The 13,085-nt window shown below is 39.9% G+C and overlaps 1 protein-coding gene across 11 annotated transcripts in view; it reads left to right on the top strand.

Moving 5' to 3' along the window:
- LOC127938205 (receptor-type tyrosine-protein phosphatase kappa) overlaps positions 1-12,994 on the top strand; it is a 149,240-nt gene extending 136,246 nt beyond the window's left edge. For 9 of the 11 annotated variants that reach the window (XM_052534656.1, XM_052534645.1, XM_052534647.1 and 6 more), the window contains 11 exons: positions 538-635; positions 1,165-1,281; positions 1,644-1,798; positions 3,897-4,032; positions 4,409-4,558; positions 5,494-5,667; positions 8,334-8,465; positions 9,116-9,241; positions 9,333-9,496; positions 10,920-11,055; positions 11,864-12,994. In XM_052534656.1, the coding sequence (XP_052390616.1) occupies positions 538-635; positions 1,165-1,281; positions 1,644-1,798; positions 3,897-4,032; positions 4,409-4,558; positions 5,494-5,667; positions 8,334-8,465; positions 9,116-9,241; positions 9,333-9,496; positions 10,920-11,055; positions 11,864-11,917 (1,442 nt within the window). In that variant the 3' untranslated portion in view covers positions 11,918-12,994. The remainder of the gene's footprint in view (positions 1-537; positions 636-1,164; positions 1,282-1,643; positions 1,799-3,896; positions 4,033-4,408; positions 4,559-5,493; positions 5,668-8,333; positions 8,466-9,115; positions 9,242-9,332; positions 9,497-10,919; positions 11,056-11,863) is intronic. The other 2 variants (XM_052534646.1, XM_052534651.1) reach the window with 1 other exon arrangement.
- The last annotated feature ends 91 nt before the right edge of the window (positions 12,995-13,085 follow it).

The raw sequence follows: 13,085 nt of genomic DNA, 5'->3' as shown, positions 1-13,085 counted from the left end.
TAAACAGCGCTGTTATTACCTCACTAGTCAGAAATGTCATATGTATTTACTTTTGTAAAATCGTCTGTTATCTTGTTGTTTTTGTTAGTCCTGTAATTTCCATTTTTACAGTTAACTATGCAAAGTGATATGAAACTGTAATGTGGCCAAGAAAGCTGCCTGGAACTACGTATGGCGTGCGTTTCCCTGAAAATAATTGCACACAACGTTCGACAGCCAATCAGATTCAAACAATCAATGCCCCCCGTAGTATAAGCTTTAATAAACTACCATTATGTTAATAAGAGGCATGCTAAAAAGTAGCTAGTTAATGGTGAGAATTGGTCCCAATAGTAAAGTGTTACCGAAATATCTTTTTAACGTAACAACTGCAGGTTAGCTCTTTTAACAGAGAACGATCCACAGTGATTATTACTTATACACTCGACATTTATTTATCACAATATGATGCAAAAATCTAAAGTCAAATAATAGCTTTTTTTTTTGATGGATGCATAGATGTAAAGAAATAAAGCAGAACTTTTGGCTTTCGCACAGGCCCTGTCCACGAGACGGTGTACGACTTCTGGAGGATGATCTGGCAGGAGCAATCGGCCTGTGTCGTCATGGTAACCAACCTAGTGGAGGTGGGCCGGGTATGTGTCCTTACTGCCTGCTGAGGGGCCGTCGTGTGCTCTCGTGCTCTGTGATGTGACCTGTGAAGGCCCCAGAAACCTTTTGAGGAGTGAGCCAGGAATGTTATTCATCTGCTCAAAATTACGAAAACGGGTGAACCCCCAAATCCAAAGCAATAAATAATGAACAAAAATGGACACTTCTCAAAGGGTTGAAACATGTCTATGTATGTGTTGTGTACATTTGTGCATGTTGTGGATGCTTTAATTCTATCATTATGCACAAGTGCATGCATTTGAAATGATTTCACAGCAGTCTTTATATCATAATGCTCTTGGAATATAGTACTAGACGTGATCACTCACATCTTAAAGCATTCTTCAGCTTGAAGATTTAAGGCAGAATTAAATCAGACGGCTGTGAATCAAGTTGCATCTGCATGCTTTTTTCATCAGTCAACATAGGTACTGTATTTATTAATATGTGTTTAATAAATGTGCATGTGATTTGCCCTGGATTTTACATTTGATTGGTCTCATCCTCCTGCAGGTGAAATGTTATAAGTACTGGCCAGATGATGCTGAGGTTTATGGAGATTTTAAGGTGACATTTGTGGAGGTGGAGCCGCTTGCAGAATACGTGGTCAGGACTTTTACTCTGGAGAGGGTGAGATTATTTGATCCTGTTTCAGTTTATTGTCTAACGTGGCCCTGAAGGAAATGTTTAATTTTCTCATATACTCCATATATAGTGGCCACACAAAGTATTTGAAGAGTCTGTATCTGCATCTTTTCACTAACATCACTTTTATTCATAATATATTTTTATAACAGTAATTTTGGTAATTGTTAGTGGATGAATAAAGTCTTTATTTTTGTTTTAAATAATGTTTAGCTTGTAAAATGCAGTGATATATTGTCATCAGTGTGAAGTGTCTAGATACTTTTTGGGGCCACTGTAATTGCTGAGAAACTAATGTACATTCAGGCGCTCAGGTGTTTTGTGGATGTTTGCTCTTATGTTGGCAGAGGGGTTTTAATGAGGTGCGAGAGGTAAAGCAGTTTCACTTCACTGGCTGGCCCGATCACGGAGTCCCGTATCACGCCACAGGACTGCTGTCATTCATCCGACGGGTCAAGATATCCAACCCTCCCACCGCTGGGCCTATCGTCGTCCACTGCAGGTACTGCAATGATCAACACATGCTCGCCTTGTGCTGGGAATCTAGAGCTCATGTGGACATGAGTGTAGTCAGTGCTCAAAGTGCGTTTTGGGCCTAGTGGTTAGAAAGTTTGACTCCTAACCCCTAAGGTTGTGGGTTCGAGTCTTGGGCCAGCAATACCACGACTGAGGTGCCCTTGAGCAAGGCACCGAACCCCCAACTGCTCCCCGGGCGCCACAGCATAAATGATGAACACCGCTCCGGGTGCGTGTGTGTGTGTGTGTGTGTGTGTGTGTGTGTGTGTGTGTGCGTGCATGTGAACTTTGGATGGGTTAAATGCAGAGCACGAATTCTGAGTATGGGTCACCATCCTTGGCTGAATGTCTAGTCACTTTCACTTTCAAAGATCATTTGCAGTGAATGACATCTGGTGGAGTGTGAATAGTAGCCAAATGAATCCAACATAGAAAGCCATAGCAGGTGTGAATGAAAGAAAATTCAATTTGACAGTTTTTACATGTAAAAGTGGCTGCTGAAAAATATTGCTAATGAACCGTCACAATTGCTTTGTACTGGTTTGAACACAAGAACAGGATTTCAGAGCTCAAAAACTAAAATTAGCTGGAAATGTACTCCTCCCCACGAGGTCATCCAAGATCAGGATGAGTTTGTGTCTTCATCAGATTTGGAGAAATGTAGCATTGCATCAGTGTCTCATCAATGGATGCTCTGCAGTGAATGGGTGCCGTCAGAATGAGAGTCCAAACAGCTGATAATATGAATGAATCATAATATGATTTATGAATCATGAATATGAATCATAATTCATAATATTGCTTTCTCCAGCAAAAAAGTCATTTGTGTCTGAATCAGGAGAGAAATGTGGACAGATCAAGTGACAGAAGCAATGGTTTATATTTAAAACACTTTAACGATGCATCTGTTTCTTACAAACACACGGCTTGTAGCTTCTCCAGATGTTCACTGATGGACTGGAGTGCTGAGGATTATTGTGATGTTTTTATCAGACTCTCATTCTGACGGCACCCATTCACTGCAGAGCATCCATTGATGAGACACTGATGCAGTGCTACACTTCTACACATCTGGTGAAGAAACAAACTCATCCTGATCTTGGATGGTCTGAGGGGAGGAGCACATCATCAGGACATTTTCATTTTAATGAACAGTCCAGCATCAGAAGAAACCACAGATCCACAGCTCAAAGTTTTATATCCACTACTCCTGACACTGGAGGTCCGTCTCTGTTGAGACACATTTTCATGTTGTAGAGGAGAATGCATTGTCATTGGTTTATGACATCATTTCCTGTTCTTAAGGTCTTACCACCGCTCGTCTGCATATGCGAATGGTCTTGTGGTTGGTTGTGTTATTTTATCAAGCTCACACTTCATGTGCCATCGTCCACATCTGACACCTTTGGCCAGTCACAGCAGCTCTTATGACTCTTTTGTACTTCTGATTCTCAGCTCTTGTAAATCTGTCAGAAACTATTTTACCCCTTTACAACACCACGATGCTCGTCGTTCATGCCCCAAGAACAGGATGTGGTCTCATCTGCATTGCTGCATGCAAAAAAATCCCATGATGCAGCTTTCTTTTCCTTTCAACAGTCTTTGATTGCAATTCTCTTTGTTTTCATGGCACTGTGCTGCTGTTCAGTCAAACTGCAAAAGTGATAATCATAGCAACAGACGGGAAAAAAACTGTGCATGTCAAAATATAATATAACAGACGAAAAGATCTGCTTCAACAGTATTAACCAGATAAAGAAAACTAATGAATGACAGCTAACTAATAATAATAAAAACAGTCTCTGCTCTTTTATATGTGATGGATTTCTTTATTCTTCATTTCAATATTTAAATACTTGAATTCACTTCTATTGTTCTTATATGGATAATATCGTTTGCTGTTTTATTTACTTATTATTAGCATTAATAGCATTTTTTTTTAATCAGTTAAATAAAATAGTCAAATATTTCCAGTAGTTTTTTTCTATGGTATCAGAATTGGTGCCGGGAATTGTGACATTTTACTGGTATTGTGACAGCACGACTAGAAACGAAATAATCTTCCTCTGCTCTGTCCGTGTCAGTGCGGGAGCCGGCCGCACAGGATGTTACATCGTGATTGACATCATGCTGGACATGGCAGAGAGAGAAGGAGTGGTGGACATCTACAACTGTGTGAAAGCTCTGCGCTCCAGACGCATCAACATGGTTCAGACCGAGGTGTGTTTGCATGCTTCACTCATTTTTCTCCCTTACTAAATGTATTTTTAGGAAGCCACTGGTTATACAATTCATAATGTTAATTCATATTTTGTTTTGTTTAATGAAGTATGCACAAAACATGCCAGTACTTTACCTTGAAGTGCATCTGCACTGACCTCTGTAAAACATCTAGAAGAATGAGGGCCACTAAGGGCCACTGTTGCATTTCTGCAGAATTTGTGGCAATAACAATAGAAAAGCATGTGTTTCTGCCTTGCTGCATTCAGAGCTCATTTCATATATATTATTTAATCTGAGGGTTACACGTGTAAGGTTGTCAAAAATGAAAGCACATGCACTGACAACACCACCCCATGTTTCCTCTGGCTCTCAGGAGCAGTATATTTTCATCCACGATGCCATCCTGGAGGCGTGTTTGTGTGGCGAGACGGCGATTCCCGTCTGCGAGTTCAAAGCCGCGTACTACGACATGATCCGCATCGACTCTCAGAGCAATTCCTCTCACCTCAAAGATGAATTCCAGGTACATGACAAATTCTGTTTCTTGATACTTATGGCTGTGCTTTTCCGCTGGCTTTTCTTCAGGACCCAGATTTTACATTGACATAGGGCTGGGCGATATATCTAACGATATGATCATGCGCATCTAATCAGTAAAGCTGCTTCCTTGATCACTGCTAAAATCGCCAACACCTGCTTATAATTGGAGTGGCATTTAATAGACAGAGCCATAGATCGCTGACAAGCTACACAATATTGCGTTCATTATCGCAGATGAAACGCCTTCGATAATGAATGCGATATTGCGCAGCTTGTCAGCGATCTACGGCTCCTACATTGACATCACCAAATTAAACAAATATGTCCTTATAATCAAACATGATTTTGTTAATATCACCATGAACTGCTTAGGCCCAACACCTCTACTTTCTAAACACTTCTTGGTGGTTTTGCTGGTTTAACTGGTATGTTCTTTGTAGCCAAAATTGGCTAGGTGCTCAAGATGGCATCGGAGAGATTTGGCGACGCAAGTGTGGGCATGCGTACTCCTAGATTACTAGATTTATTATGTTTTTCAAGATTTTTGATGTTTTTTCAAATTAAATAGGATTTTGCATTTTAAGTGATCTTATAAATCCTGTAAACACATATATATTTAAGGTAATGCAATGGCGTATAGCAAAACCGGAAGTGTCTATGCCCACACTCGCTAAACCGGAAATCCAAGATGGCGGCAAAACGCAGAAACCCATTGACAGCACAGACCAGATCATGTAAAGCATCACTGTATCAACCCTTATTTATCATTTGGGTATATTTTTGTTCATAGTTTTTGAGGATGCAAGTGTGTCATACAGCCTGTTTAGATTGGATTGGGCACACGGCCTTTGACATTAACAACAAAAGATCTAGCTTCTATTCTCACCTGCTATTGTCCACTCTCTCTGTCCTGTCCAGACGCTGAACTCAGTGACTCCTCAGCCTCAGCCTGAAGACTGCAGCATTGCGCTCCTTCCTCGAAACCACGACAAGAACCGTTTCATGGACAACCTCCCGCCCGACCGCTGCCTGCCCTTCCTCATCACCATCGACGGAGAGACCAGTAACTACATCAATGCAGCACTCATGGATGTAAGTATGGCTTCCTCACACTCACTCTTTTCCTCGTCTTGTCTTTATGTTAGACACACGCTCTGTTCCAAAACCTAGTGAGCTGCCGACGGAGGCAACGTTTGAGGGCCAGTCCCAGAACACACCTGTTTCTGGTAGTATTCCCAAGCCTAAAAGTTGTAGTGAAGATACTGATAACAGTCCAGTGTAAAAAAAATGAATTAATTTAATGCCGTGAATTCTATTGAGTCAGTCCCTCAGTTGAGTAACGACGTGCAGCATCGCGACTCAGATCAGTCATTTGTGAGTTTCCATGCTGCTTTAGAGCGCAGCTGTCAGTTTTGATAGTAGACAGCGAGATCTCTCACTGGATTCTGGAACGGAGCTACAGAAAGCTAGAGACAAATCCAGGTGGTAATTGCTTTGTGTGGGACAGATGTTAGCGTGAGCCTCTTTTAAACCTATCCCAGTCGCTCTGTAACGTGGTGCTAGTGTCATGTGGATCAGCGATACAGTTATTGTCTTGACACCATAAAGCATTCAATGAGCTTCTTTTCAGTAGAGTAATTAAAGGGGTAATATGATGCTTTTCTACAAAGACCCTCCTCCTGACAAGCACAGTCTGCTCTGATTGGCCAGCTGACCCAGTGCACTGTGATTGGCCGAACACCACAAGCACTCGTCGGAAATGTAACACCCCTTTCCATAATTGCGAGCTTCATCTTTCAAAATAAATGAAAAGACAATTTATAATGTCTTTAGTTTTACCAGCAGTTCAAGCACAAACAGGAAATAGAGTGATTGACACGGTGATGAAGCTCGTATGGGTTTGCAGCACACAAGACATGGACAGTTAAGACAGCTGTGCGATCATGTCTCTCTCTCTCTCTCTCTCTCTTACACACACACACACGATGTGCAAAACTTTGCATTTGAACAATCAATGGCAAATGCTTAAACTATAACTATAACAAAACATACTTACAGTAGCTGATTCAGAATATCTCACGTGTTGCTGTTCTGTTGTCACTTGTAAGTAATCTTAAAGATTCCTAGATGCATCTATTTTCAGAAGGCCAAATAAAGTGCTTTTGCTTTCTCCCAGACACACACACGTCCCTGACATGACTGCTTCAACACTAACTGTGTTACTGAAACCATGCCTTCTTTCTTTGTGTGAACATAGGGTGGCATTCTGCAAACATTTCCTCATAGTGATGTAGACATGTGGGGGCGTGTTTGACTGAGGTGTTTTAGAGGGGCATGGCGGAGTCTTAACTTTGATCAAGAATATCTCTTTGGTTTTGACACATGCACAATCAGCTTGTAACACTCCAAGGGGAAAGGAAGCTTGAAATCACATATGACCCCTTTAATGAATTAATCTTGATGGCTTTATGTGGTCCAAAAATTGAACTTTCTTTCATCTTTGGGTTTTCAAAACGAATAAAGTCTAAACTATTTTAGTGACATTATTGGAAAGGGCGAGGTAAGTGTAAGTGTGAATCTCTTGCTTTAAAGCGTTGATTTTGTCATTTATGAACGGACACGTTCACCCAAACCCTGAAATTTCTGCCATCATTTCTCACCCTCGAGTCATTCAGAATCTGGATGGTTTTTCCTTCTATCTGTGTTAAACATCTGGAGGTGTATTTTTCCATACGACAAAAGTGAAAGGTGACTACTTTCTGTCAAGCTCCAAAAAAAGAACAAGAAACCCCCAGAGAAGTAGTCCATACCACACACTTGTGCACTTCTAACTGAACACAAATAAGCACAAATATGACATCAGAAGTCTCGCAGCTCGAGTCTTATGAACTACTGTTAGTAGTTTCTTGAGTATCCCAGCTCGTGCTCACTGCATGATTTCATGTCATGGGAATTAGCCACCTAAAGATTCCTTCACATTTGTCTTCCACGACAGAAAGAAACCCAGGCAGGTTTGGAATGGCAAGAGGGCGAGTGAATTTTCAGTTTTAATTTGATAATGCATTTGTTTAGTCTGTGAGAGACATGTGCATCCATCTCCTAGTGCTTCATTTGTCATGGCTGTCCGTGTAAGTTATGTAGTGTCTATCTAACGTAGTGCGCTGTTTTTCAATGTGCACAATCTTCTATATATCTGAGAGCGTGTTCAGTCAGTGACCTCCCGCAGTCGATGACCTCTGACCCTGGGAGATGGTGATTGCACAGCTAGAATCAGCTAGTTTGACAGCTGAACTCAGCTGAAGTTGTGATTTTAGAGGGTCATTTTAAATCGCTTCCTCGTACGCTTCACAAACTCTTGGACTCTTTTTAACCAAGCCGTCAGAAGAATACCAGGTAATGATTCAGTTCTGCCTCTGTTAGACTGGATTTGTTTCGTGGCTTTAGTGGGATGTCAGCACTTTCCATTCAACCTCTCTATACTGGGTTTGCTTCAGCATGCAAAGAAAAATGAATGCATTTAATCACTTACAGAGATGAGCGTTTATCACACTGACACATCGACAGACACACACACACACACACAGGAAACGACACGGTTTATATCATTCTCTCATGTCGAATGCTCACTGTGGTCCTTGCATGATCATACACATTCACACACTGGCCATCCTGAAAAAATCCCATCTGCGTCTTGGTTGTGTGTTAGTGTCACAAAGCAGAGTGTTTGCAGGAAGTACATTATGTTCTGTGTTCTGCAGAGCTACAGACAGCCGGCCGCGTTCATCGTGACCCAGCATCCCTTACCCAACACCGTCAAGGACTTCTGGAGGCTGGTGTATGATTATGGATGCACCTCCATCGTCATGCTAAACGAGATTGATTTGGCTCAGGTGAGATTACAGCTGAAGAGAGTTACAAGCATTCTTAATAAAGTGTTTGTGCGAGTTATATTAAAGGAATGAGAAGAAATGTTGGTTAGCTTGGGAAGTCAGTGGACTTGAGTTTGTTGAGCCAAACTGAAGCCATCCAAACTGTAGATGAGTTTGTTTCTTCGTCAGATGTGTAGAAATGTAGCATTGCATCAGTGTCTCATCAATGGATGCTCTGCAGTGAATGGGTGCCGTCAGAATGAGAGTCTGATAAAAACATCCCAATAATCCACAGCACTCCAGTCCATCAGTGAACATCTGGAGAAGACAAAAGCTGCGTGTTTGTAAGAAACAGAACTGTCTGTAAGACCTTTGTACTTTTGTACTTTTTGTACTTTAAGACCTTTGAAATTGTATCTTTACAATTTTTTGTGTGTGTTTCGCATTAATGTATTGTTTTTAGTTTACGCTCTCATTCTGACGGCACCCATTCACTGTAGAGCATCCATTGATGAGACACTGATGCAGTGCTACATTTCTACAAATCTGTTCCCATGAAGAGACAAACTCATCCACATCATGAAAATGTTCATCTAATTTTCATTTTTGGGTCAACTGTTCCCTTAATTCATCACCAGGCTTACTGTGATGTGTGTGATCGGTGTGTACAGGGTTGTCCTCAGTACTGGCCGGAGGAGGGGATGCTACGATACGGTCCAGTACAGGTGGACTGCATATCCTGCTCCATGGACTGTGATGTCATTAGTCGTCTTTTCAGGATATGCAACCTGACCAGGGTGAGTTTACCGTACATCTCTGAAATCTGCAGAGCCGTACACCTGTCTTGGGCCCAATTGTGTAGTTACATTGATGTGTGTGTGTCCTAAGCCTCAGGAGGGTTACCTGATGGTCCGTCAGTTCCAGTACCTGGGATGGGCGGGTCATAGGGAAGTCCCCGCCTCCAAGCGCTCGTTCCTGAAGCTGATTCTGCAAGTGGACAAATGGCAGGAGGAGTGTGAGGAGGGCGATGGACGCAGCATTATACACTGTCTGTGAGTACAGAAGCAGCTACAGTATCAACTGTTGGCAGACCACAACGCTTTCTCTCATATCTTATCAGTATTTCCTTTCAGTGCATTGTTTGTGAATAAATGTCCATTTTCACACAGCTCTCGCTGACATCAGATCAGATATACCAACACCTACACAAACACAAACCATGTCTGCTCCTTTTTGGTCCATGTTGTACTATTTTGTTTTTGAAGAATAAATAAAAGGATTTATGCATACATGCATGAATAAAATGTACATATAAAATAATGTTGTTGTGATAATGGCTTAGATTCTATTTAAAGAGATAGTTCACCAAATATGAAAATTCTGTCATCAATTACTGAAGTTGTTCCAAAACTGTACAAATTTATTTCTTCTGTTGACCACAAAAGAAGATATTTGGCTAACCAAACAGTTGCTGTTCATTATTATTATTTATTTTATTTTATGTATTTATTCATTTATCTATTATCATTATTTGCCATACATTTTCTTTCGTGGGTGAACTATCCCTTTAAAGCTTCATTAACCCTTGTACAGCATACACTTAAAAGAACACATTACAGAATTTAAATCAAAATGTATTATAATTTTAAAAAAAAAGTGAACTATTTTTAACGGTAGTGCATCTTTACATGTCATTTCATCATTCTTTTGTCTTTGAAATATGATTAAAGTTTTTCTGCTGAATGTACTGACAAGCGTTTATGATAAACTAAAATATACTTTAAATATGTTTTAGATAATTGTAACTTTTAAATTCTGTTATTAAAACATTTGTCATTTGTATTTGATATGTATTACACATTTGTAATGAAATTGCAATTTAGTGCATTTCAGTTAAAATTCTAATCAAGTATTTTGCATATGCTTCAGTGTGTTAGTCAACATCAAAATAAATGCACGGCAAAATATGATTAAACCTTGATTTAGAATGCACTTTAAAGTAAAGCTTTTCAATTGACATCATTACAAAGTGCACTTTTTTAAGTTTGTGTGTGTGTGTGTGTGTGTGTGTGTGTGTGTGTGTGTGTGTGTGTGTGGTACTAGTGTTTTAGAAACAGTCAGTGCCTCTGACATCTAAGTGTACTTTTAAGGGGCATTTTTATTTAATGTTATCTGCAAGTACACTTTGTACCACAAGTGCACATTTGCTAAAATTAAGCACACTTCTTTTTCACAAGGGAAACCACAGTGAGCAAACCTGTAAGGTGTTAGTAGTGAAGAAAAAAGTCATGTGGCCAAACTTCTGGCGGCATGAGGCTCTAAAGATCTGTCAGTGCTCTAGAGCAGGGTTCCTCCAGCAGAACCGATCCTGCACGTGTGTGTGTGTGTGTGTGTGTGTGTGTGTGTGATGTTAGTCTGGATACAGGATGTCTCACACACACCTTATGTCACATGTGTGTCTCTCTGTCTTTGTAGGAACGGAGGCGGCCGCAGTGGGATGTTCTGTGCCATCAGTATTGTGTGTGAAATGATAAAGCGGCAGAATGTAGTTGATGTCTTTCATGCTGTGAAGAGTCTGAGAAACAGCAAGCCCAATATGGTGGACAGCCCGGTACGAACGGCTCCTCGTGCTCTAATATCTACACTCATGAGAAACACTTCACTTGTAGGACACAAAGTAACATTCACTGACTGCAGTGAAAACAGTAACGAACCTTAAACTCAACCCTCGCCCTAACACTAGTGAAAACATGAACACAAATTAATATCACTTATTGGAGCAATAATAGTGCATTAATGTCACCTTAAATAAAGTGTATTTGTACCTCATTGAATTTTTATCTTGTTGAATATCCCAGCATCCTCAGAACAAGAGACATTTACTTGAGAAACATGACAATATCTTCCACTGGCAAACTGAATTTTCTTGCTTTAGGACACATGAGAAAATACATTATCTTGAAACACAGCATCTCAAGTCAATTCATCCTGATTTGAGGATGCTGACATAATTTCAAATATTAGGATTAGAAAAAAATACTGACTTTTATAACAGAGTAAAGCACTGAAATTTCACAATAAATGCAAATAGAGAAGCAAACATATAACACTGAATAATAATCTAACAAACAAATCATCATATAAAGGCCACATTTTGTAAAGTTTAAATGTACTACATCTTTTTTTCTTCCTTATTTATTGTAGTCTTTTTTTTTAATGTAGAAATTGATGTTTGTATGTTAGGCTGGATATTTGTGATGATAACCTGGCGTGGCTCAAACAGCTTCACCACATCCTCTTCATGCCTGTGCTTCAGTCAAGCTCATGTTTGCCTCTGCTTGAAGTTGATGATTGCCACAGTCTGGACGTGTGTTGTGTTGTTTGAGAGTAACGCTCATCCTTTCCCTCTCGCTCTGCAGGAGCAGTACCGCTTCTGCTATGATCTGGCTCTGGAGTACATCGAGACGTCATAATGGAGATGTCATCTCATACAGACGTCTGTGTGTGTGTGTGTGTGTGTCAGCAGCACACACTCGGCTTATTTTACATGTGACACGGGGTGTGTGTGCCCTGTAAATGTCTCAGTTTGTGCATCCGTGCTGACTTTCATCAAATTAAAGTGCCGGCCACCGGGACGAGGTCATGTTTTTTAATATGAATGTTTTTTTTATTTTTTTATTATTTTGTGCAGCCATTTGAAACAGTAAGCCCGAGCTGTTGCATGCTGAAGACGCTCTTATTTCTTTGTCTATATCACTGTTCCTGTTAATAACCGTGTATAGTAGTACTCATGTAAATGCACACTGTTTTGAGCGTGTGACTTTGGCTCGAGAAGACTGCATTCCTCACTAATGGCTGGTTTATTATGTGTTCTTTTGATTTCTGGTAGCAGACGATGACCATAAGCCAAAGACTTGTGTAAATATGTGTATAGGGATGAAGCACATTGTTTGTATTTATTGTTTACTTGCATTATTGAAAGCTCAAAACAATCATTACCATTCCCCGTTCAGACTCAATTTTCACTGCTTTGTAGATTTTACGTATGAGATGGATTTAAGTAGTGTTATTTTTGATTGTATTTGAAAATTGTATTTTCTCTTTACTTAGAAATCTTTTACATGCTATCGTGGTTTGCTTTATGTAAATGATTGTGAATTGTTCCTTTGCGGAGGACAAAAGAGAAGAGCTCTATTTTTTCTGACGGTTTCACATTTGTTTTGTGCTGGAAATGGGAGCGAAAAAAAAAAAACCACAATGAAGTGTATGAATTAAAATATACACAGTATTAGACTCTAGTGTATTCAGGATCAAAGCCAATTTAAGAGGAAAGCTTCAGCCAGTATTGATGCTGATCAGACGTTTGAAAGAAAACAAAACAACAACAAAAAAATCCATCATGTGAAATAGTTTTTTTTTTTTTTTTTTTTTTTGTCTGTAGTTGTTGGCTTTATGGATGTATTACAATGTCAAATAGTAAAAATACTTTGAATAAAAAAGATGTGTTACAGAATTGGTTTCCTCCAATTTTGTAATGAATGCTTTTGAAATGTGGTTTGTTTTAAATTTAGTGGTGGTTTCCCAGCTTTGAAAATGCCACAATATTGCTATAAACATGAGTAAATGATGTATTGTGCGATG

The sequence above is a fragment of the Carassius gibelio genome, chromosome A20 (assembly GCF_023724105.1).
Source record: "Carassius gibelio isolate Cgi1373 ecotype wild population from Czech Republic chromosome A20, carGib1.2-hapl.c, whole genome shotgun sequence".
In the NCBI taxonomy this organism is placed as follows: domain Eukaryota; kingdom Metazoa; phylum Chordata; class Actinopteri; order Cypriniformes; family Cyprinidae; genus Carassius; species Carassius gibelio.
The sequence above is the reverse complement of the archived record's forward strand: the minus strand, read 5'-3'. Positions and strand labels throughout refer to the sequence as shown.